This window comes from Balaenoptera ricei, chromosome 9 (genome assembly GCF_028023285.1).
Source record: "Balaenoptera ricei isolate mBalRic1 chromosome 9, mBalRic1.hap2, whole genome shotgun sequence".
Classification (NCBI taxonomy): Eukaryota; Metazoa; Chordata; class Mammalia; order Artiodactyla; family Balaenopteridae; genus Balaenoptera; species Balaenoptera ricei.
In genome coordinates this window covers 110,254,468-110,281,692 of record NC_082647.1, presented here as the reverse complement: position 1 = coordinate 110,281,692, position 27,225 = coordinate 110,254,468, and the positions used below count along the sequence as shown (strand labels likewise).

General features: G+C 38.4%; 1 protein-coding gene across 1 annotated transcript; it reads right to left on the bottom strand.

Annotated features, from left to right (window-relative positions):
- On the bottom strand, positions 1-27,225 carry ABHD12B (abhydrolase domain containing 12B). Its single transcript, XM_059932548.1, is given in 3 exon segments — positions 1-752; positions 755-1,036; positions 27,024-27,225. Coding segments are annotated over 3 exon segments (1,236 nt in total).

Here is a 27,225-nt window from a genome sequence, read left to right as displayed (position 1 = left end):
TCATGCCCGCTGCCGGCTCAGGAAATCTCTCATGGTTTTTAACAGTGTGGAGCTTTTACAAAGGAAGTTGTGTTGGAAGCCAGGAGGAAAGATCACCATCTTCACCATCTCTTTGCTCCTATATGCATTGTGTGAAATTTCATAGAGCTTTTTTCCAAATTCGAAAGGCACCGTTTTGTCATCCTCACCGTGTATGATAAGAAGGGGAGAAGACAGGAATTTAACATTTTCATCATTGAGGGAGACTAGTTCGTCTTTCCTCAGGGCATCCATAAGCATGCTTAAAAATCCTGGAAGTTTACAGTAAATCTTTAACAAGGGATAATTGATACTTGCAACCCATATGTTGGTAGATGGAGCTTCCAGGATAATAGTATCAACTGGGAATCCTTCCTCTTCTAGAACTTTTGCAGCATTTGTTGCAACTCCTGTTCCCAGAGAGCAGCCCCAGAGACACAGGGAGGTGGTACCACTTCTTGCCTTGGTCCACTCATAGACACAAATAGCATCTGAAGTCAGCCCGTCCTCGGTGGGCTTACCCGTCGAGTCCCCAAACCCTCTAGAGTCAACAGACGAGACATGAAAACCACCATCACTCAGCACCTTTACTAGCTCAAGTCTATGAGGAGTAGTCCTGTGCTCTGCACTGCCATGAAGATAAACAATGATTGGGTTGCCATCATGGAGAGCTGCTTCATACCAGCTACGGCCCTTCCCCTTAGCACCCTCCCCCCGGCAGCTAGGAACCATGGCCAGATACCCAGAATCACCCTAGGTTCAACTTTAATGTAGAAGTTCACTGCGTGAGGAATCTTTAACTCTGGTTTCTTTAAATCCGCAAACAATGGTGCTCTGAAAAGGTTGAAAAAAATCAGCATGTTCATCAGAGGAGGGAACATATGTTCTTTTCATGATTTACTTGTAAAGCTGGTACACAGAGTGGAAGTTTTTCTTCTGAGTGTTGAACAGGAGTATGGGAAAGATCTCAGGTTCCGCGCGACCATGTGCCACCACGCGGTCACGCGGCCCTGCTCGTCTGTCTCCACTCCGCATCACATCCCGATCCACCGCGGCCGCAGCCACGGGAGCTGACGCCGGTAGCCCGGAGCTGCGCCCGGCCGCCCGCCTCCCCGGCGGGGGCGGCCTGAAATATTTTTTAGAATAAACTAGAGATTCTGATAGTTGGCCAGAGTGGTCCCGCTTGGGTAATACTCTGATTGCAGACAGAAGAAAATGCTCCTAGAAGAAAACAGCCACAATTTTTGTCCCTGGATTTCCACAGATTAATTTCAACCAATGGGAGATCAGAATAAAAGATCCTAAACACACAGGGAAAGAAACCACTATGAGAAAGAGTCACCAACAAATAACAGAGTTGGTTATCAGATACAGAATATAAAATAACTCTAACTGAAAATATTTGAAAAGACGTAGCATAAAATACAAATTTGTAAAACTCCAAACTGAAATAGTGCATTAAACATCCAACTCAGAGCTCATGAGAAACCTAGTGGATTGGCAGGTATATGTAGGAAATAATCCAGAATGTAATAAAAAGTAATGAGATGATGGAAGAAAAGAGATGAAACCCAAAGAGAAAGTCACACTGATATTTGAACAGGAGTTCAAGAGAGAGGAGAGCTGTGGCAATAATTGATTAGATGAATGGCTGAGAATTTCCTAGAAATGATTAAAAAGTACAAACTCACAAGTACAGAAAGTACTATGTATGCCATAAGACAAAGAAAGAAAAGGAAAGGAAAGGAAGAAAAAACAAGAAACCAGAAATTCTTTCTTAGACATATTTTAGTGAAACTATAGACAAAATAGCAAAGAAAAGGCAAAGTTAATTGAAGCAGACCATGAGAAATGATAGCTCACTTACAAAGATATGCCAGTGTGATGAGCAACAGATTTACAACTGCAAAAATAGAAGCCAAAAAATGGTAGAGTAACATCTCCAAGAGACAGTTAAGGAATATCTGTGAAACTAGAATTGTATATCCAGCAAAATAACTTCGCAAGAGACAAAGTGACCTGAGGATATTCTCAGAGGAATACAAATAAACATTTTCTTTTAATTTATTTGTTGAACTTTAAGTTGAACTTTGTTGAACTTAACAAAGAAGAAAAGTGATCCCTAAAAAAAGGCAACACACATTAGAAAATCTAAACAAATATTGTATACAAAGGAACATTAATGATAACAATTAGGGTAGAATTAAGAGGACTGAATTGAAATGTTGTCAGTAGTAACATGTAAGATGTGAGGAGTTAAAATATTATAAGTACCCATTAAAATTTCAAAATTAACCACTAAGACAATGGAAAGGAGAAATTGAGTAAATTAGTTCCAAGCCAGCTGATGGAAAATATGTAATAAAGAAACAAAAATTAAATAGGTTTTTAAAAAGGCAAAAAAGAGGTAATAAAATCATATCAAGGCAAAAAGAAATTTTTATATACATGTCTCTATATTATTACATATATAGACATATATATGTGTGTGAATGTGTCTTTAAAAATATTATATAAGTGGTCTAACTTGAGGTTTAAAGCAATTTTTCAGATAGGGTGCAGGAAAAATTTATTTATATAATATTTTTAAGTGACATAATTGAAGCATAAGCACATGGAACACCCAACGCTACGTACAAGAATATCAGAGCAACACTGGTTAAATCGTCCAACTAGAAGCTATGCGTACTCCCATTTCCTGAGAATGGATACATAAACTCAGTAAAATGAGCAAATGCAAGAGCGTTGAGGAATCTCACAAACACGATGTTCAAGTTCAGTAAACCAGGCACAAAAGAGTACACACTTTGTGATCCCCTTTACATAAAATTCAATTGCTGGCCAAACTAGAGTGTGAAGTCGTGATGGTAGTTAACCCTGGAGTATGATGGGTGGTAATTGAAACGGGGCACGGAGTGAATGCCTGGGATGCTGGAAGTGTTCTGTCTGTCTGCTTTTAATCTGTGTGGTGGTTGCTTGGGTGTATTCAGTTTGTAAGAACTTATCAAGCTTAAGATTTGACTGTATATGTGTTATACTTCAATAATATGTTTTAAAAAGTCATGAGAGTTTGAAAAACTGTGTGTGTGTATGATCACATCAAAAAGCAAAGCCCAGAAAATCTTAGATGTATATTAATATTAGATCTGTATTATATTGATATTGGACAAAAAGACATAGGGCAAAGGCATCATTATGGGATAAATGCATTGAGAGTCTAAAAAAAATGAAATAATGTAAATATAAAGCAAGTTGTAAGTGAAGCTGACAAACCCACTATCAAATCAGGAGTGCTCAACTGGTTTTTAAAGTATTGAAAGTTCAAAGTGATTAAAGGTCAGTTAGAAAGATACTTTGCATAAAAAAAATTAATGTCTTGATTTATTGGAATAATATAGATAGAACCCTGCACCCATGTGACATTTACAAAATTTAACTTTTTATTAGGTATAGGCAATATGTCAAGTGACAAAAAATGGAAATATTTTATATTAATTAGTCTGTATTATAATTAAATTAGAATTTTATAAAAGAGAGGATAAATGTAAAACCTCCATGCAGTAAAAGGAAAACAATGTTTTTAAATACTGCATAGATATAAGAAGAAATTGCAGTAGAAATGTAAAAACATACTTGTAACTAAACAATAATGAAAGTAGAATACACTGGTACTTGTGGAACTCAGCTAAAATAATGCTTAAAGGAAAACAAAAGCATTAAATACTACATAAGGAAGTAGGAATGAGGGAATGTTTGTGAGCTAAGCATAAATTTAAGTTTTAAAAAATAACAGAATAGATATCAAAATAACTGATGATAGGGAAAAGAAATGGAGGAAGTTAACTAATGAAATAGAAAACTAATCACAAAAGCAAAATCAAGAAAACAAAAGACAAACCTCTACCAAGATGGATGGAGATGAAGGATGATGAGGAGAAGGAGATTTAGGAGCAAAAATCACTGCTATGAAGAACAAAAAGTGGGAAATGGCATAGGACCATCAGATATTGGTAGTTAAATGAGATAATAAAAGCCAACAAATTTCACAATTTTGTCAGAATAGAAAGATTTCTAGAAAAATATAATATCCTGGAAGTCTTATAATCATTAAAAAGCGGAATCAGTAGCTACAAGTCATCCCATGAAGAAAGCATTAGTATCAAATGTTTTAAACTTGAATTCCACTACCTTTCAAGGAACGGATTATTGTAATATTGGTCAACCTCTCCCAATAAATCAAAAAACAGCAATTCACTCCATGAGAGCACTAAAAACTCAGTGTCAAAGCAGACAAGGTGAATTAGAGAAGAGAAAATTTCAGAATGAATACTATTTATGTTCCTATATTTTTCAAAGTACATAGAAGAACTCAAATACTATTAATGTTGATATTTATAGATACTTTTTATTGATCACATATTGTGTGCTAGCGCCATTCTAAGTGCTTTATATGATATGTCATTCAGTGTCACAGCAGTGAATGGGATAGGTGTGGCTCTCAGTTTAGAGACCAGAGGTATGAGGGTCAGGGCAAGTACATGTCCTGCTTCAGGCTACAGGGGACACAAGTGGAACATGAGTTAGAATGTGGTCTAACACACAGTCCACACTCAGCAAGACACTCCCAGGTGATTGCTCAACTTTTGTCCTTCTAAAGCAACTTATAGTAATAGATTTTAGAATAGAGCCAGACATTCCCACCATTTATACTGATGGAAAGGAAACATAGCCATGTTTTACCCAAAATAATGGTTACATTTTTTAATTCCTTTTTTTTAAACATGCTAATTTATACTCGCTTGCTGGTTTCTTTATTTTTCAACAGTTTTGTGGTCTTCATCGAGATGGAATGTTATATTAACATATTTTTCCACATAAGACCTGAACAGAAATTGATATAAAAATTTAGCTTAGGCTTCCCTGGTGGCGCAGTGGTTGAGAATCTGCCTGCCAATGCAGGGGACATGGGTTCGAGCCCTGGTCTGCGAAGATCCCACATGCCGTGGAGCAACTAGGCCCGTGAGCCACAACTACTGAGCCTGCGTGTCTGGAGCCTGTGCTCCGCAACAAGAGAGGCCGTGACAGTGAGAGGCCAACGCACTGCAATGAAGAGTGGCCCCCACTCGCCGCAACTAGAGAAAGCCCTCGCACGGAAACGAAGACCCAACACAGCCAAAAATAAACAAAAAAATTAAAAATTAAAAAAAAAATTATTATAAAAAAAATTTAGCTTGTTCTAGAAAGCAGATGAAATGATTACATTAAGAGAATGATTTGCTCATGAATGTGACATTCTTATAGTAGTCTATACACAACCACCCAAATAGTATTTGGGTTCTTCTATGTACTTTGAAAAATATAGGAACATAAATAGTAAGCAAATGTTTGTGCAAATGACTTGAACAGTAAAATCTGATATATCAAACAGTACTCTTTAGATCTTGTAATGTATCTGTCAAATCACTTCATCTATTGTTAGAATATCTTTGATTCCATAAAACTCCAGGAATGGTAATTGAGAGAGAGAGAGAGATCACAGGTAAGGACAATTGGTATTATAACCATGCAGACATATTTGTCCTGTAAAAAGTAGATTTGTATTGATTTCCTATTAGACCTGTAAAAGTATATGGTTCAATTTTTAAAGATATTTGAATTATGTATTGCTCTCATGACGTTTTCAGGTGATCACACTGAAACAAAATAGAAGGCATTAAGCCTACCATCTCTTTTCTGTAAAATGGAATTACTTTTCTGAAATCTTTGCAATGGTAAAGTCCTTTTTTTTCTATTTTTGGACTTTTCATTTTATAGTGAATGTTTCTCTGTGCATGTCGTGGAATTACTACATTAAAATCCAGTGAACATAGCAAGCAATGATGAGGAGTCAAATCAGTGTAGAGTCTGATTTTATACATTTTAAAGGACGTACATTTTTCTATCTTCAAGCAGCATATGGAGCTAAAGAAGAGGTATGTCCTCATTTGTATCAGTGAAGATGAAGAGCAATTAAACAGTTGTGTCAAATAATATAAGCAGATTTCCATCAGTTATGTTCACATAGAAACTTATGGAGTTTTTCATAGGTGAAGTTAAATTTTCACTTCCTACTATTTTTGAACAAAATTATCTCCAAGTTTTTATTGTAGTATTTAGTTTTGTACTTGAATGTCAGTGATGAGTAGCTGGTATGTTTTTTACTCCTACCCAAGCTAGGAAAGTAACAAGTCTTGTAAAAGAGAAATGGGAAGAGTTACAGTAGTAGACGATGCTCCTATGATATTCTACTAAAAGTAGCCTGTAAAAAGAACTCTGTCCATTTCCAGATGTACAGGCTCAAGCCAGGCTCTTGAAGGTCTGAAGGTCATCCATAGGACTTGTACTGAATTCTACACTCCGAAAGTATCTCTCATAAATAACCACAAAATGGATTTACGTTACCTTAAGTGCTCTCATCACTGACCACCAAGATATATAAAAACACACATTAATGATTTATTTGCCCCAAATCTCCTTGGCAGGAAAAAAAATAAGAGAACAAAAATCAGACAGAAAACTCAGACTATTTTCCTTTAGCATGTATGCTCAATAGATCAGCAAGGGGAAGAGCTGCACTTGAAAAGTACTTGTATTAATGTAAGTCAAAACACCTCAGACCTGAGAACTTAAATTTCTGTTTTCTGAACCCCAAACCGAATGTTTTATTTCCGCATTCTAAATCCCATATACTAAATATTTGAGAAAAAGGTGACAGCCACTTGACTACAATAGCTTTTTTGCTACACACAATTGGAGAACAATAGAAAATTCTGTTATTCATTCAATAAACAAAATTTTATTTAGTACCATCTCAATGCCAGGCACTATAGACTGTGAAGTTTAATAGTGAGTGAAGGACATTGATAGTTAAAAAGGTGATTGCAATATAGTTGGTCCACCATCGTATCTTAGTTTCAGGCGTACAACATAGTGATTCAAGATTTTTATAGATTATACTCCATTTAAAATTATTATAAAATAATGGCTCTATCTCCCTGTACTGTACAATATACCCTTGTATCTTATTTATTTTATACATAGTAGTTTATGTCTCTTAATCCCCTACCCCATCTTGCTCCTCCCCCCCGCTGCCCACTGGTAACCACCAGTTTGTTCTCTATATATGTGAGTCCGTTTCTGTTCTGTTATATATATTTGTTTTATTTTTTTAGATTCCACATATAAGTCTGTCTGACTTATTTCATTAAAAAAAGAAAGTGATTTGAATAAAGTGTGATGATCACTTTCCCAGAGTATGTGAACAGAGCACAAAGAAAGGTTGGGCTTAGGCATTGTAGAAAAAGCTTCCAGAAGGTTCTGAGGAAATGGGGGTGAGCAGACGGTAGAACTACCATGCCCCTCCCCACGCCAGTGATGGATAATTTTATGTGTCAGCTTGACTGGGCTAAGAGTTGCCCAGATAGCTGGTGAAGTATTTTTTCTGGGTGTGTTTGTGAGAGTGATTCCAGAGGTATTAGCATTTGAATCATTAGGTTGAAGAAAGACATCACTCACCGATGCAGGTAGCCAACATCCCATTCATTAAGGGCCTGAAGAGAAGAAAAAGCAGAGGAAAGCCAGATTTGTTCTCTGCATGAGCTGGGCTTCCCTCTTCTCCTGTGCTCGGGACAGGAGTGCTCCTGGGTCTTGGGCCTTTGGACTGGCAATGGTTCTCAGGCCTTCATGTTTGGGCCAGAACCACACCACAGCCCTTCCGGGCTTCCTGCTTGCAGATGGCAGATTGTGGGAATTAGCCTCCATAGTCATTCACAACCTTACAATAAGTCCCTTTCTATGTATCTATGTATGTCCTATTGGTTTGTTTTCCCCAGAGAACCTTGATCAATACATCCCCAAAGGAGAGCCACCAACTGAGGGCTGCGGGAAAGAGAACACACCGGGAACAGGTAGCTCAAAGGAAACAAATGTGGTCACAGGAAGTGTGAGAGAGGGAGCAGACCCCATCACGTGGAGTCTCTTAGCCAAGCTTGGAACTGAGTCTGAGGAAAATCATTTGCCGGTTAAGTGTTTAAACAAGGACACTTATGATCTAGAAGTGTCCCTGTGGCTAAGATTTGGAAAATTAATTAGAGGAGACAAGGAGAGTGGCTACAAGTCATGGATATGGGAAGGGCTGGATGGTGAATGCCTAAGGAAGAAGATATGCTTCCAGTTGTGAATGTGTGATTCGGATAAGAGAGAATAAATTGCTGGTGGTCTGTGGTGCATGTGAGGCCCACAGGGGAGTGGGTGGGAGGAGGGTTTGGTAACAAGAACGGATGCTTCCTGAGGGTATGAATAGCTGCATTAGTCAGAGTACTCCAGAGAAACAAACCAATAGGATATGCATATACGTAGAGAGGTTACTTGTAAGAAATTGGCTCAGGTAATTGTGGGGGCTGAAATGTTCAAATCTGCAGTGTAGGCTGGCAGGCTGGAGACCCAGGAGGCACTCTGATGCAGATGACTTCTGAATGCAGTCTGCAGAGGAATTCCTTGTGCTTGAGGCAGCCAGTGTTTTTGTTCTATTCCGGCCTTCAACTGGCTGGATGATCCCCACACACATTATAGAGAGCAATCAGCTCAAAGTTAACAAATTTAAATACATAAATCTCATCCAAAAACACCCTTTCAGTTGACACATAAAATTAACCCTCATGAGGCCACACTTTGTCAACTTGGCACTCATATGCATCTCCTTAAACCATACTTAATCTCCAAATAAAGACAATAACAAAGTCATAATTTCAGCTAACATGATACAACTGTCCTGCATACACCCGAAAATGTACTAACACTTTCCCAGAGGAGGACGAAAAGTCCTTGCATGATGTTTATTCTTCTCCTTGATATTTCAAAACTACAATACTATGATGGAAACCTTACAATACTTAAACACTATGATATAAAATCAATATATCTTATGTTCCTCGATAAAGGGATAAAGAAGGAAGAAAGCCAAGATGCTTAACACGCACACACACACTCATAACAAAATAAGGAGGAAATAGTCATGACAGTTATGGTCTTCATTTCTGAAGCAGGTCATGTGCTGGAGCTGGTATTTAAAACTACTTTCCTCTACTACTCATTCACTTTGCTTCAATAAGCACCTCAGCTGGTCATGGTTCTCTGCCTGGTGGGGTGACCCAGGCTTTCATTCCTGAGGGGTCTGGGCCATTAGTAGTCCTGCCTGGATTGGGTTTTTGTAGTTTTCCATTGACCTTAAGCACAGGGCATGGTAATACTAAGAAACACCCTAGGGATCTCCTGTATTCCAGACATACTCTTCATTACTTCCATCGTGGAGTAGACCTCCAATTTCCCCTTGGAAGACAGGATCAGTCATCCCAGCCAGCAGAGTAACTACTGCCTTTTTTTGCCTGTTGATTCACAGGCATGAGGAATCCAAGGTGGCTGGGGAGAAGTCTTCACCTGTGGTTCAACTGAGCCTTTATCATGTCTCCTTCCTTTTTGTAACAAAGACATCTAGGCCATCAGAGTGTAAGGTCATGGGAAGAGGAAGCAATAATTGTTCTAGTAGGTGACCAGGGGTATAGTGAGTGGTGCCACTCCCATTTCCACCCCTTGACCCCTGGACCCATCAATCCTGGCTGTTGGAGAAGTAACACTGTATTTTGGATGCTGATTCAGAGCATATACAGTCTCCTGGAAAAACTTGCCCCATTTCTGCAAAGTATTTCCACCAGCTGAGATTGTAAATGAGTCTTCAAAAGGCCAATTTACTTTCTCTCAAGACAGCTCCTTCAGGATAGGCGGAAACATGGTAAGACCAGTGAATTCCAGGAGCAGAGGCTCATTGCTGCTCCTCATTTCCTATGAAGTTAGTTCCTTGATCAGAAACAGTGCAGGGTGGAATATAATGATGGTGGATAAGCATTCTGTAAGTTCACAGACAGTAGTGTTAGCAGAAGCATTGTGTGCAAGGAAGGCAAATTCATATCCAGAGGGTCTATTCCACGAAGAACAAAATGTTGCCTGTTTTTGGATGGAAGTTTTCCAATGTAACCAACTTGCTACCAGGTAGCTGGCTGATCACCCCGGGAAATGGCACCATATGGGGGACTCAGTGTTGGTCTCTGTGCTGGCAGACTGGGCACCCAGCAGTGACCATGGCCAGTGCAGCCTTGGTGAGTGGCAGCCCACATTGCTGAGTTTGTGCTTAATCTCCATGTCTGCCACCAGGGCCACTTTGTTCACGAGCCCACTGGGTGATGACAGGGGTGGTTGGGAAAAGAGAAGGCTCATATCCACAGAATGGTCATACCGTTCACTTGATTATTAAAATCCTCCTCTGTTGAGGTCACCCTTTGGTGAACATTGGCAGGAAACAAACATCTTTCCATTTTTGTCCACTCAGATCTATCCACATACCTCTTCCCTAGTCTTCCTTGTCACCAATTTTCCAATCATGTTCTTTCCATGGATGTTTCCTTGACTATCCAGGCAAGCCATTGGTCACAGCCCATGAATCAGTACATAACTGTGCATCTGTTCATCTTTCCTTCCAAACAAAATGAACAATCAGTTTCAGGGCTTGATGTCCTGTCCACTGGGAGGATTTCCCTTCACCACTGTCCTTCAAGATTGTCCCAGGAATTGGTCATAACGCTACAGCTGTCCACTTTTCAGTAGTCCTGGCATGGTATACAGAACCATCTGTAAACCAGGCCTGAGTCTTCTTTTCCTCTGTCAATGGTCACAGGGAGCTCCCCATGAAACCCTAGGTATAGGTCGGGAGAGAGAAAGCAGTATAACAGGAGTGGGGTCCATGGGCATTTGGGCCACTTCTTCAGGTAACTTGCTTGTGCCTTCAGGCTCTGTTCAAGCCTGATTTCATACACACCACTTCCATTTGGTGATGGAAGGCTGCTATCACCCCCAAATTCATGGCTTGTTGGGTCAGATAACACCCAGCTCGTGGTGGGCAGCTCAGGTCATGTGGTGACCTGGTGGCCCATGGTTAAGCATTCAGCCTCTACCGAGGCCGAGTAACAGACTCCAAACTGTGTCTTAAAAAGAGGGTAGTTATCTGTGGAGAATGGCAGGGCTTAGCTCCAAACTCAGAACAACCTGTGCTGTGATTCAGCTACTGGGGACAAAGGCTCCAAACGGCATCCCTACCTGCCACTGACACTCCAGGCACTTTTGGCTCTGCTGATCCTGTGGCCCAAGAAGCAGAGAAGCTTGCATGGCAGCCTGGGCCTGCTGCAGAGCCTACTCTTGTTTTGAACCTCACTCAAAACTAGTAGCTTTTACCTAGTGAGATGAAAGAGCTGGGGCAACACACCTGAATGAGAAATATGTGGCCTCCAAAATCCAAATAGACCCACTAGGTATTATATCACCTTTTGGCTTTGGAAGGGCCTTTTGAAACAACTTCCCCTTCACTTTAAAAGGGATATTGTGACATGCTCCACCTTAGTTTTGGTACCAAAATCTGATCTGTATTAGTGCAGGTTCTCCAGAGAAACAGAATCAGTGGGATATCTATCTATATCTCTATCTCTATATCTGTCTCTAGATAGATAAGTAGTGAGAATAAGAAATTGGCTTGCACAATTATGGGGTCTGGAGAATCCAAAAAATGTAGTATGTTCCATCAGGCTGGAAACCCAGGAAAGCTCATAGTACAATTCTAGTCTGAAGGCCAACAGGCTGGTGACCTAGGAGAGCAGGTGGTGTAGGTGAAGTGTGAAGGTACACTACTAGAGATCTCCCTCTGCTTAAGAAACCCAGACTTTTTGTGCTCTTCAGGCCGTCAACTGACTGGATGAAGCCCACCCACATTAAAAAGGCAATCTGCGTTACTCAACATTCATTGATTTAAATCTCAATCTCATTCAAAAATACCCTATAAATTGACACATAAGTATAACCATCTTAATAGTCAACCTTCAGGATGAATTTTAGGGATTTGGAAAAATCCATTTATTAAAATAGAATTATATATTTTATGTGCAAATCTCAAACTTGTAACACTGGAAATATTCCTTCTGGTGAATTCCTGTAACAATATTAAACATTATTTGAGTGAAAATTTTTTCATTATTTAAATTTTATGTCTAGTTCTTCAGTTGTTTCTAACAAATGTCAGGCCTTTATAAGCCATAACAATGCATTAATTATATGTTTCTTTTCTTTCATTTTCCTCTTCCTTCCTTCCTTTCTTTCTTTTTCTTTCTTTCTTTCTTTCTTTCTTTCTTTCTTTCTTTCTTTCTTTCTTTCTTTCTTTCTTTCTTTCTTTTTTTCTTTCTCTTTCTTTCTTTTCCTGAAAGTATTCTTAAAAAGAATTTAGATCCTTACTAATTAAAGTGACACTCTTGGCCCTGAAGCACTAGCATTTTCTGAGAACTTGTTAGAAATGCAAAATCTCAAGCCCCTCCCCAGACTGAATGTATAGAGTCTGCATTTTAATAAGATTCCCCAGGAGATTTATGTACACCTTAAAATTTGAAAAAAAAAAAAAATCACTGGATTAGTTTAGCAGTTCTAAAGAATGCTTCTCTCTGGGTTCTGGGCAAGATCCAAATGAAGCAGAGTGGAAGGGGAATGATTGATAGACTTGTTTTGTTTAGTTTTAATAAATGTAAAGTTTCCCAGGTGATGCCACTAGGATAGAGAACCAGTGATGCAGTAAATTCTTCATCATAGAGACGAAGAAACAGAATTGGTGACTTTTCAAAGAATTCACTGGTATTTATGTCAGAACCAGAACTAGGCATAATTCAACCTGTTGTAGGTAAATTCTGGTTGACTGAGAGAGAAAAGGAGAGATGGAGAGAGAGAGAGAGAGAGATTTAAGTGAAATAAGACCAGTATGAGAAATTCTACGAAAACAGAGAACTAAAAATAGAAAATTATTTTACAAGTACCCAGAATGGCATCATGGTATCCAAACAAAATTCAGTTCCTACTGTACTAGAGATAAAGATGAGTGATTAGGTCAAGAATCCCCTCACAAAAAGGGTTTTATATATTTTGAATTCTTATAACTACATGCAAAATTAAAGTATAGAATTGCCTTGTCCATTCATAAGATTATATATAAAATGGAACTTCGCATTGGATAGGTATCTTATAGGTAAAACATATCTAATATCAACTAAATAGATAGTTTTGCTCCTTTAGTTTTGAAGCCTAGGGTTCTGAAGAAGGAATCATCCCTTCTACACTTGCACTTTGACTTAAATTTCATTCTAAACCCATTTATTATCTCAGTTGATATAATTCGTGTCAACATAAATGTTTCTGGTTTCATTTTATGTAGCTCAACATCACAATATAATTTCTTGATCTTCATTTCATTTTAGAAGAGACTGAGGGGGGGATTTATATGTACATATTTTTAGAAAGAGTGCTTCAGAGGCTGAACACCCCTCTTTCTCCATGTGAGGCTCCTGTATGAATAGAAGAGTGGTCACACAGCAACACGTACAGAGCTTTATTTTTCTGTTTTTCATAAGTGATGTATTGTCCACAGGCGCATTTCCAAGCATTATTCTTTCATCAGCGGAATGACTTATTTTTATAACAAGCCCTTTTCTCTTGCAAAAGTTGAATAATAACACGTTATTCCTTTTAGCCTTCTTCCCCACTGCCTGCAGAATGTAAATTATTACTAATGCAACTTTCCCACCAGATAAGTATTGCCTTGGGTGTATGAAAGATCATCATTTGAAAATTAAAATCCACACAAATATGCTAGAGCTAAATAACCTAGAGTCTAGATTTAAGTCAAGAAAGGATTGTGTTTAATTAATGTTTTTAAAAATTTCAACTATTTCTTTAGTAGGTATTTTGCCAGGATTAGAACAAACCACTCCAAGGAGCTTATATGAGACTAGAGCTTAAGCAAGTGAATACTGGAAGATTCAGTTATCCACATTAAACTAATCCTGTTGCACTGCGCAAACCCTTGTAACATAATTTTAAATCTAGATTACATTATTGGATATATAAACTAACACTTTCAAATGTATATCATTCATAAACTAGATAAACAAGTCATAACTTTTTCATTCTGTAATTTGAACACATCTCACATTAATTTACAGTTTTTGAGAAAGTAAGAAAGGAAGTAAAGAAAGAAGGTAAAAGACAGGCCTTGAAATCAGACAGAACTGCATGCAAACCTTGCTTTTGCCTCTTATTTGCTGAGTGATCCTACACGTTAGTTTATTTCTTTGAGCCTCTATTTCCACAATTGCCAAATATTGTAATAACAGCTGTACCTGCTATACCATAGCATGTCTAGAGAACCTGGATTGCCATAGGTGCATAATAAGTGATAACTTGTTGATTCTTAATAAAGTGCACTGAAATGCTGAAAGCTATAGGAAACAATCATATGTGAGAGAAGGAACAAAATAGGGAAGAATAGGATGATTCTGTATGCCTGATAAGAAGGCAGAGTAAAGAGAAGGGGGTATAGAGTTTATAGAAAATATTGAGGGGTTCAAACGATTTTTGGTCTATTTTACCATTTGTGGTAAAAAATGGTAAAATGACTGAATATTTCTCAACCTTGCTTCTCTTCAGATTTACCTAGAGATTTTAAAAAAGTGAAGGTGCCTATACCTCCACATTAACCTGCTAAATCCTGAGTTTTGATGTTGACAAGAACTAGCAACATTCAAGTAAATAGATACATATTGACACTGTATAGTAACATTTCAGAACACTGGACTTAGAAAGATATTAAAAGTTCTGGAGAGAAAGAAAGATCAAATAAAAGGCTCAGGGAACAGAATGCATCAGACTTCTAACAGCAACCTTGGAAACCAGACGTCAGTGGAGCAGTGCCTTCAAATATAGACAGAAAATGATTTACAACTTAGATTCCTAGTCAAACTCAGCCACGTGTGAGCACAGAATAAGGGCGTTGTCCGATATGTAAGATCTCTAAACATTTCCTTCCCTTCCTTCCTTTTCTAGAAAGCTACTTGGGATGTTTTCCCTCAAAGGAAGGAACGTACCAGGAAAGAGGAAGACTTGCTGCACCAAAAAAATGGGTACTCAACACAGGAGGTAAGCAAAGGGAATGTTGGGAAAACAATGAGAAAGGAGCATGAGAGGTAACTTTGCACCAGGCATAGGGGACCTTCGGTCCAGCCTAGAGCAGTTAGTTCAGGAGAAAGGGTGAGGCCTGTCATCACCACAGCCTCTGTCCTTGGATGATCATTCTGACTTGATGAAACTACTGGAGGATACGCTCCACCCAAACTAAAACAAGAAAGGAGAAAACTTCACACACAGGAAAGAAGGCATGCGACGTAGGATGACAGTAGTCAAGGGAACTCAAACATAGACAGCTGGGAGCAAACCTAGAGAACGCGGGAGAAGAAAGGTCTCCAGGAGGAAGACCTCCAAGGAAAGTTGGTAATTCATGGTTTCTTGAATGTTATTATTTTGGGAAAACTGTACTGAGAGGATAATAGAAGATGTTGGAAGATGTAATATGTACAAAGAAGCCTAAGCAAATAAAACAAATAAACAAGGAAATACTTAACTTCAGGACAAATTGAAAACAAGGTAAATGTGATCCTTTTATGCCACAATGGCAAGTTTTAATAATATAAATACTGCATACTGCTTTAACCCCCAAATTTAATGGAATTATAATAGGAGAAGGAGGGAGGCAGATAAAGGTGTTGGCAATGGAAGAGAGCTAATCCTTCATTTACCCTAACAGGGCATCAACAGATAACATCTAAAATTAATAAATCCAATGACACAGTAATTTATTTATAATATATATAATTATGAGGACTAAACAACCAGAGTTGAGCTGAGAGGTGGCTTTTGGAGAGGAAGACATAGGGGCAGGAAGTGATGTAGTAGAGAACCCTTTAGCTATAGCCCATTATGTTTACTAATTTAACTTTGTAAGTTATTGCTTACAGGTACTGCTTTGATGAAATAAAATTCAGTGAAAATATCCATAATGCAGCTTTTAAGCCTCTTAGATGTTATTGGGCTGGCTTCTCTGAGTAATGACAATCTGTTTCAGTGATGCCCAATTGTGTTTGTACTTTGACCCTTGTGCAGCAATGTGACCCTCACAAATAGGGCGGGTATTTACCACGCATGAAACCCTGTTGCTTGGCAGCCCTTACCCACCACATAAATTCAGATGGAAACACAGAGGATGAGGCATTGTTGAATTCATCTGTAGATAAAGACATTCTTTCTTTTTTCTGCAAACAGGAGGTTGCCTAGCAACCATTATCCTGCCCGCTGGGGAGAGGCTAGACCCCATAATTCCCTTTTTGAACCTAGTATGAAATCCAGCATAACAAAAATTAGAATCTATATCCCTGTTTAGTTTGGAATTATTTTACTCCTATCAAATCCGACTTTCTTACAAATCAAAGCTACAGGAAAAAAAAGAAAAATACATGTAAGGAGAAACAAGTGCATTAAATTACCTGCAGTGTGTAAACATTATTTTTCTTTCTAACTGGTTTAATCATTTCAAAATAATATGTGCAAATCCAATGCTGAACAATAAGCCAATGATGGAAAGCATGCACGTTTTTGGAAGTTGAAGTTGAGTGAATTCCATTAGGTTTCATTGCATTATCCTTTCCACTTGAGTCAACGTACTGTACTCCATTTGGACTTAGTCATGCTGCAGTTTGCCTGTCAGAAAATTTGCATTTCTGTGATCAAAATGAAAGATGTGTTTGAGATTTATTGGAAAAGTGGGTGTAGAAAAGGCTTTATGTGCTTCTGAGATCATTTCTCTTTTATGATGATTTGTAAAGAGCTTTGGAAACGAGGTACAAAGCTTCTAGGTGTGTCAGGAGCAAACCGCCAGTCCTGGTGGGTGCAAAATTCACTCTCAATTACCCACACTCCATTAACTCTTTACCCAGAATGAGTCATGACTGCTTCTCTTTAGTCTGAAAATTAAGGTTAACAAAGCAAGAATCTTTTCTCTTTTTCTCTTTCTGAACTTTGGGCATCTGACAACTAATAAAAATTCATTAAAGTATTAAACCTCGTCAACTCTTTTTCTTAATTTATGAAAGTCCGTAGTCATTTATGTATCAAACGGAGACCCCCTGGCAGCTGTAATAAAGCAGATTGGAATGAGTTCAAGGAAAAAATATGAAATGCTTTGTGACTTGCCTACCCTAAGTCTGTGGGTAGATATTTTCCTGAAGCAACCTGGCTTCTTTCACAGGAACTCAGCGGTCTTGTTATGTGTTCTTGATTGTTCTACAAACCAGGCTCCCTCCGGTGAATCCAAAGCACTCCAATGTGTCACTCTGCCTCTACAAAATGTCCTGGTTTGGGCAGGAGTTAACTCTTATTTTGCATTAAAAAAAAATCTTCTATCTCCTATCATCACCATCAAAGTTCGCTTTGTAACGAACTGTGAAAATGATATAAGACCTAATATAATCGCACACACTGTCACTGTCGGGTACTGTAAACATTCATTGTTAATGACAGCGTGAGCTCTGAAAGTCACTTCTTTCTTCTGGACCTAAGGGCAATCGTGAATCCAGTACTTTTGATCTTTTGGCTAAGAATCTTTACAGCAAATCAGCACCGCGCCTGGGAGAATGTGGAGATGTGATCTTTTGTCAGAAAAAGAATAGAAACTAGTAATGCAAGTCCTGTTCCACTTAACTGGTTGACTGTTCAGACCATGGGTGAAAGTCATCCCCCCGGAGGGAGGAAAACATATACCAGCTGGAATATTTAAGACTTGCCCTAGCTTTTCATTTCCAACAAAGGGATACAATTACTTTTCAGGTGGCAGAAATGACATTCTCAAGCTGGTTATTGCTAGAGGTGTTTTTCCCCCCGAGATTCCTTCATACTTTTGTGCGGTAAGCAACAGGCTCCGTATTAAACTGGGAGCCCGAGTCTGAGAGCAGTAAGAAAGCTTCCCTAGAAGCCCTACACTTACCCCCAAATTCCGCTCACCTCAGTGGGCATTCACCGTAATAAATCAGTGTGTGCTCAGGATTGCCTGGGTGAACAATGAATCATAATAATTCTCCTACCATTCAGAGAGCTATCAATTCTTAGGAGATCTGCAATCACGTTTAAAAGACAAAGGTGTTAATGAGGTTTATAAATTAAGTGAAAGCAGGATAGTTATGTCCTACCTGGTGATAAAGGCTGGGATGGCTAATATCATTAAGGGAAATTAAATACTTTCTTAGATTGTAAAGACAAATTGAATAAAAATATTACTGTAAACAAGGGCTCTTTTGTTATAGTGCCCTTTAATTACGGGGAGGACCCTCGAATGCTGGCTGGGCTTACCCTGAGCCTACCCTTGGCTCTGAGTTTTGAATGGCATGAGGATCTGTGGGCAGCTGTGGGCTGTAGGCCATGGAGAAGGGGGCAGTGTTTACCCTAGTGTTTCCTGAGCAGCCTCTGCTATAGCACCTGGATCCTAGTCTATGAAATTATACTGTTCTCCTCTTGCCCAGTCACTGCACCTGCATCTTTTTGAGACAAGGCTGTTTACCTGTTAGATTTCTTATTGGACCCTTTATCCATGAGGATATGACACACACACATCCTGGCATGCCAATAAATGAGGTAAATTTAGGAAAATATCAAAAGAAATAAAAAGAGGTTTATAGGTGCTTGTTCCCCAGTGATGATTCATTCACTGTAACTATGTTATAAATGGTTGAGACAACGTAATTCTCCACAGTATCTCATAATGTGGATATATTTATAAAGTGCTATGAGTATTCTTCGGGCTTTATATTGATTACTTCCTTGTATCCAAACAAAAGTCCCACAAATCAGTTACTGTTTTTCCCAATATGCAGAAATTGAGGCATAGGTTATTTGTCTACCTTGTCAAACTTATAACCTCTAATACAGGATGCATTTAGATTTGATAGATCATAAAACTTGCAAATTCCAAAGCCCATGATCAGAATCATGACAGGGCATCGGTATTAATTACCTCCAGTTACCCGAGTTTCCCATCCTGTACTGGAGGTGGGTAAGTAACAGGACAAAAAAAGAGAGAACTGACACTCTGGCTTGTGAAACAGAATAGACGCTATTCTGTGATAGATGCTAACAGTCCGAAGTTGTAAGAAAGCTAGTAAAACAAACAAGAGTTGGGCAAGATTTATATGTGCAAAGACCAAATATATTAGGTTTATTGAATATTTTTAGAATGCTTTTGAATAAAGTGTAGAGAGAGGATGTTTAATAGAATGATTAAAAGTACAGACTCAATCAAATTTGCCTAGAATTCAAATCTGATCTCCCTTATAACTAAAATCTTGGGCAAATTATTTCATCTCAGTCTCCATTTCTTCATAGGTAAATTAGGTATAATTTTGGAACTTCATAAGATTGTGTGGAAATTAAATAGATTGACAGATGTAAGACACTGAGAAGGGTGTAGACAGGCAACTTTTATATAAGATGAGATGTTTTAATTTTAGAGAATGCTACAAGAACATTTGCTTCTGGTATACGTCTGAAGAATAGTAAGACTTTTCCTTAAATAATAATTTTCTTCTTAGTATTTTATTTTCTTTCTCTCTTTTTATTGGCTACTAAATATTAGGGCCAAATTTGTGGTGCATTCGGATGAGGTGCTTAGGCCCATCCGTGAGGGCACCTGACAACAATATATATACCACATGACTGATGAACAAGACAGCTATGACTCACTGGGCTGTGACTGGAGGCACCCGTAACTTGTTTATTTATTCATTGTGTCCCTTTGGAATCTACACACCAAACTGAAGTTAATAAATATTGAGAAGTATGCATCAGTTAATCACTACCATCGTGAGTGATCTTACAAAGGGTCTAGCAAGAACAGGTGTACATGCAGCTCTGCAAACACTGTAAGGAGAGGTTTTATAAGGTTTCTGGAGCATATGTTCTACAGCAATGACTGGCTAGATAGATGCTCAACAGGTCCACCTCTTCTTCCCAGGCACACAGCTGAACTACATTACCCAGATTCCCCTGCACTTAGATTGAGTCATGTGACTATAACTCATCAATGGAGTGAGAGTGGATGTCAGATGTGGGTTAAGAGGCTCAGGCTGTGGGGGAGGGTGTGCCTTCTCACTGTTCTCCTTTACACCCATGGGGGGCCGGAGGGGCTCTTGGCTAGATAAAGGGGATAGAATCTCCAATAGATTCAGTCCCCAAACAACTGTGTGGACCTGAGCCTCCTGACCAATCTAAATAAGTATATATCTTTAATGAAAAACAAAATTGTATTCCCTTATTGAGAACTGGAGATTTGTCACAAGACTTAGCTTATCTTTATTAACATACCCTCTAGGCTATTATATTTAATTTAGCAAAATAAAATTTCATTTATATTTGTTTACTGACACAACAAAATACAATCTGCCGAGCACTGTGCTAGGTCCATGCAAGTTCATCACCCACTAATCCTATCTAGGATAAGGGTAATGATTCACTGTATACTGGGGGCTGTGAGAAACATCACACAGAATCCAAATGTCAATTAACACAAATACCAATTTGTAGCTTCTGGTGTTTATGATTCAAACTAAATTCTAGAATGTGTATATCTTTTCCTCCCTCTTGGCTACTTTTGGAAAATCAGCTCCCAATCTCTAGATTCCCCACTCAGGCCCAGGGCTCTGGTTAGTAGAAGTTAGGATGTAGAGAATCTAGACGAAAACAATTAAACGGAGTCATCATCATTCAAATTCCCTGTTCCTCCAGCTGGTACAAAAGTGCTCTCAACATTTTATTGTTCTTTGCTCTGCTTTTTCTTGCCCTCGTCCTTATATACTAAACAATCTGAAATCAAAGAGAAAGAGGAAAGAAGACATCGTCAGTGAATTTTAGTTTATGAAACAGGAGGTGGTGGTGGGGATGCATTTCTCCACTTAAGTATAATTGAGCTGGGAGTTCTTCCAAAGCTTGAAGCAAATATCTTAACTCATATTAAAAAGCGTGTCCTTCCCTGGCTGTGCCTTCAGTTCTTTAACTTCCCTCAGGTAACTGGTGTAGGGAATGGATGGTCTAAGACTGAATGTTGGCTTCTGAGAAGTTATGTTCTTGTCAGATTTTATGGTCTCTATTTCCTGATGTTTACTGTCATTCTTCTTAAGTGCTGATTTGATATTATCCTCATTATTCCCTGTTTCCATGTGAGTACTTCTATTTCTTCGGATAATTTTTTAATCTCATGACAAATCCAAAAGACTTAATACACTTAAGACACATCTCCAGATATAAATGAAATCTCTTTTAAAGAGCATTATCAGGTTATAGGTTTACATTAGCAATGTGTTTGACCAAGTTAGTTCACTTTCTCTTGCCTAAAATGAGAATCTCTGAGGTAGAAGGTAGTCTCTGAAGAGTGCTACAGGGCTCTGTTGTTTGCTCTGTTGAAGTCAGTACTTTAATTAAATTCCAGGGCCATAATGATCAGATTAAAGGCCATCACTAAAGTTTAAGATGACAATTTCAGAAACAAATAATCTTGACATACAGATACAATGAGACAGATCTGACAAGATGAACATTATGTGTTATAAACTATGTTAAGGGGTTGATGGCAGCCACATTCATAATTCCATTTCAGTGGTTAAAATAAATTAACTTTTCCTCTTTATACAGGCTCACAAGGAAGTGTGAAGAGGAATTGTGAGCCCATGATACTGTCCCAGGTTATTGGGATAAGACTCCCTCACACAAAGATGGGGGACTTAATTCTGTAATCCTCATAGACTAATATAATTGGAAGGTAGTATTCAAAATAAGAAAAGGGATGATCATCTTCTACTTGACACTGGCCATAGCATTTCTAGAGCATGTAGATGTTCTCTAGACAAAGACTACCAGAAATACATCTGTAGTTGAACAACTGGGTTTGATATTTGTTGCAGTGAGAGATATCGTACATCACAGGTCACCATTAGGCTTTGGTTGGGGAAGAGCCTAAGAAAGTGGGAATTTGCTCTAGAATCATCCTGTCAGAAAAACAGGGCAATTTGATGATTGAATGTCTCAATAAACCTTAGCTATTGGAAGGGTAAACTGTAGGAGGATAAATTTGTAATTGGTAAAGAAATGGTAGTCACTTATTTAATGAGAGAGTAACCTCCGAATAACTGCAAAATCATATGGATTTGAGTTCAAAGCCTTTCTCTGTAACTTTCTAGCTGTACGATCTTGGAAAAGTTACTTAACTGCTCTGATTCCAATTTATTTATTAAAAAAAAAAAACTGTTTCTCTTAGACTGTATGTATTTAAAAAGAAAAATGGAATCATAATCATCATCATTACTACCACTATCACCATCATTATCACCATGATCATCATTACCATTATCAATCCCCTTTAATAGAATCTAGGCTAGACCTGGAAATTAAATACTACTTTAAAGAAAATAGTAACAGAAATTCATGGTATCCTGAAACATTTGGAGACAACTAAGTAGATATGGCAAGTATGTAGTTGGATTTATGAGCCCAGAGTTCAAAATAAAGGTCTGATATATATATATGATGATAGACACGCTCATACATTTAATATGTATATCCAATGCTCAACCATGATCAGTAATTGTAAATATCCTTAATAAACACTTAATACAAACAGTCTTATCAATGTGAGTCCCTAGCTGTTTCCATTAGTAGAATCATAAATATCAGAGCTGGGAGGAAATTTAGATGGCATCCAGTCATAAAACTATGATCCAAAATAGACTCCTTTCTCTGACTGCCCCCTCCCTGAAACAGTTAATTCCCCCATTCTACTCTCTCTTAATTCACCCTGTAGAAATATCTAGCATCACACATTTCACTGTAGTGTCTGGCATTTCATATAATTCCATCCCTTTCACTAATTGTGAAACCCTTCAGGGCACAAACACAATGTATGTATTCTTAGCACCTTGTATAGTTTCTGACACATTGGAGAAGAAATTTTTTTTCTGAGATTAAGGAGTGAATGATGTTTTCTTCATTACTGTGATATTTTCCCCTGAAGCCAAAGGTGATTATTTGTGTTTATTGTTGTTAAATATAATTTGTACAATATTGCCCTTTCCTTCAAATTATTTATCTAATTTAAAATCCTACACAATCCATCATAACAGGATCAGTCTCCAATTGTTATCAACTCCAATTGTTTTTGGCCATTTCACCCTTATGCAAATAAAAATAAATATATCCTAGCAGTATAAACCAAGGATAGAATCCCAAAGCACACAAACTTTTTCTCACTAGTTGCTATTAGTCATATAATTAGTAATATTGATTTTAAGCTTACATCTCTCTACCTGAGTTATCTATCTCTAACAAAACTGAAAGATTATTTGCCAAAAGTAAAAATAATCTATGTATTTGGCAGCATCCATATATTCCACTAATACTATTCTGTTTTTTTAAAATATGAGATTTTCCTTGCAGAATCTGTTACTTTTTAATAAATACTGGCTCCTAGGATAAACTGCTATCCTTAGTACTCGAACCCCCATTTCACAGTCCATTCTGGTTACCATGACAGCATGAGCTGAGGCCCATTGTCTTTTGCTTCCCCCATCCAGCTCAGATTCCAGATACAACCTTAAACTTCAAACTAGAGAATAGTGTAGTCATGGGCAAGAAATAGGGAAGATTTCTGAGAGAGGCATCTGAGAAAAGCTGATGAGATAAAAATGAAAATAATGGTCAGCAATTACTGCTCACTTAGGTGTGATGAGTAATGTATTTAGAAATTTCAGAAGAATACTTTGGTCTTACTTGCAGAAACTCCTTGTCCACTGGCTAAGAAGACATAGTTTGGTGGAATGCAGACATCGCAGACTTTGTAACTTGAGGGGCTGAGGAGTTGAGTAAGATACTGAGAAAAAAATGCAAATTCCTTTAGCTTTTGCTGTCTCTACCAGTTTAGAGCAGTGGCTCTGGGAAGTTGTTGATGCTACCCAGAAAACCATGAAGAGATTACAGCTCAGACATGGCAGAGCTAGTCCTGGATGTAACAGACTTTTTCTATAGTATGCAGGGATGTATCGATGGAGACCAGACATAATCATGTTATCCTCTTTCCATGGATGATGAGCAAAGCCAATGCTGAATTAAAGAAAAAAACAAAACAAAACTGTTTAACCTCTAAAGCAGCCATTTCAACCACAGACAGGAAGGCTGGGGAAGATGAAATTGTCCTGTCATGACTACCCGCATTATTTTCTCTATCCAGGTTGCCTGGATGAGGAAGGAACCAAGAAAATTACAGCCACTGGCCTTCTAAGTGAGAGCATCTGACAGCAATCAGGCAGATCTCCTCAGTCTATTCATGGGAAACGACCTTCTGTCTGTCAAAGGTGATTAAACAGAAATGAATGAATAAACAAATCCAACGGGGGCTTAGGAAAAGATCCTAAAACATAAAAGGGGAAACACTTAAAATATGAATGTGTTAAACAGAAGTAATATTTGAGCACATTTGCTTTATTCTGCCCCTAATCAAATTACAGAAGACACACACCATTGAGATTTCCACCAGCCCTCCAGCCTCTTGAATCAGCCCCTATCTAGTATCAAAATAATGTTGATGTCAATATTTCCTGCACTTTCCCACCCCTTCATCATCCCAGAAGTTTGCAGGTAGACTAAATTCTTTTTGGTGATTCATGTAGTAACTTAAACAATTTCTCTTACTTGTGGAGTTACACTATAAAAACACAAAAGTTTAATACTTATAGTGTCTAAACTCTCAAGATAAACAATTAAAATTTGAGCCAAGAGAGATTGGCCAGTGGAAAACTATATGAATGTTGTCTTTTTTGTTGCTGTTTATTTGCTTTACTACAGGATAATAGAGTCTAGAGATGTTCTTTAATTCTTTGTTAATAATTAGACAATAAACTTGTGCCCGATATTACATACACGCATATGAAAATACACACACACACACACACACACACACACACACACACACTATGCCTACAGGGTTCACAAAGTGAAAATATGAAACCGAACAACAGAGAAAAGCACAAAAATAAAATATACATGATGGTGATAGGAAAAAGAGACTGCATTAACAAATTTTAAAATACCACTATATACTAGCTGCAAAAGCCACATGTAATTTTTTTTTAAAAAGAGCCATATGTAAAATAAAGTAAATAAACGAGGCAGGCACAGCAAATCAGGGAAATGCAGAAGAAATGAGAAGGTGAAGAAAGATTAATATTGCAGTGAAACCCAAGGCAAAAAGCAACATACAGAAAAAGTAAAGTGTGTTGAGATCCGTAACACTTTAGACACTTGATGATACAGTGGACATAAATCTTTATGCTGCGTAAGCATCTGCATCAATACTTATTAACCAAAACTCTAAAAGATTGTCAGAAATGGCCATCGGCTTTTGAGCTGGGACAGAAAGTCTTTAGGCTACAGGGGGTTCTGCTGCTGTCGTTCTGGCAGCCCATCCATTTCATTTCCCTTTTGTTCTCCCCAAGGTCAGCTCTGTGATGGTAGGAACTTTTTTCTTTTTTCTTTACTTTCTTATGCCCAGAATCTGGAAGCATGGCTGGCAAAGTAAAGAATGGTCCATGATTATTGCTTGAGAACGATAGAAGAGCAAACCCCTCCACAACTCTCTTCTCTTCCTGTTCATCGGATTCACCCCAAATCACTCCCATCCCTTTCCACTGTCCTGCACTTGAAGAGAGCAATCCTACACTTGAAAAGGCTCAGCCCGTCCTGTCCCCTGCAAAATAAACCCCTGGTGTTGTGACTCTCTGTCCTAGAGTCTGGATTCCAATCGTGTTAAAATCTCTTCTCTACCTTTTCCTGTGCTTCCCTTGGCATTGACCCAGACATGAGGACAGATGTGACAAGATCAACACACAATAGAGAAATTGGGGAATGTAGGTACCAAATATATAGAAATATCAAATATAAATTTCACTCTGACCATTATGTAAATTTTACTTAACAATGTATTTAAATATAGATAAATATATATTTTTTAGCTATTCATGATTACCAACTTTAAAAACTGACTGATCTGGGGAATTCCCTAGAGGCGCAGTGGTTAAGAATCTACCTGTCAATGCAGGGGACACAGGTCTGAGCTCTGGTCTGGGAAGATCCCACATGCTGTGGAGCAACTAAGCCCACGAGCCACAACTACTGAGCCTGCGTACCACTAGAGCACGCATGGCTGAAACCCATGTGCCCTAGACCCCACACGCCGCAACTACTGAGCTCATGTGTTGCAAGTACTGAAGCTCATGAACCTAGAGGCTGTGCTCTGCAACAAGGGAAGCCACCACAATGAGAAGCCCATGCACCGCAACGAAGAGTAGCCCCCCTTCGCCGCAACTAGAGAAAGCCCGTGCGCAACAACGAAGACCCAACACAGACAAAACATAAATAAATAAATAAAAATAAAAACTGACTGATCCAGATTACAAAAGGAGTGTTTTTCTTTATCATAAACCCCCTCTTACAAGCTCGTGGAGTCTCCAATTTCAGGCCCTCTCACACTCTATTTTTCATGGTTTGTATAACAAGCATTGTATCTTCTTTTCTCTTTTAATATTTCACACATAAGACCACATGGGTCTTATTGTACACATTTTGTGAATAGTGACATAACCAGTATCTACAGTCATTTTAATTCCTTACAATGCCTGGTGTTACTATTCCAATCCTCCTACAAGCTGATGGGCTTCTCATTCTAGAGGCAAGTCAAGAGACCCTTACAACAAGTACATTTCACTTTAAAAATATGTGAGAGCAGATGACGTTTAACCAAATAGTGGGATATGAGACAGATCACCCATCTCAACTTGGAGCGGATGCAAAATGAACATTCACCACACTGATCTCTTATTGCCTCTTTCCGAAGTTTTATTTGTTGGTAGCCTAAGGCGATGCGCTTGCTGGTGTTTTTATTACTCACTTCCATCAACAACCTGTTTCATTACACATTATGTGTCTCTCAAATTGCATCTCGGATCTGGAGCCGTGAACATGACTGCTCATGCTGCAAAGGGGGTCGGGCCCCTTGAGTGACTCCTGGAAGGTCTGGGCCTTGGACATGGGTGGCCTCTCAGGGACCAGCAGCATGGCAGTCGCCTTGGAAAGTTGCACATTTTCATACAAGCTGCAGAGGTTTTGTGGAAGCAT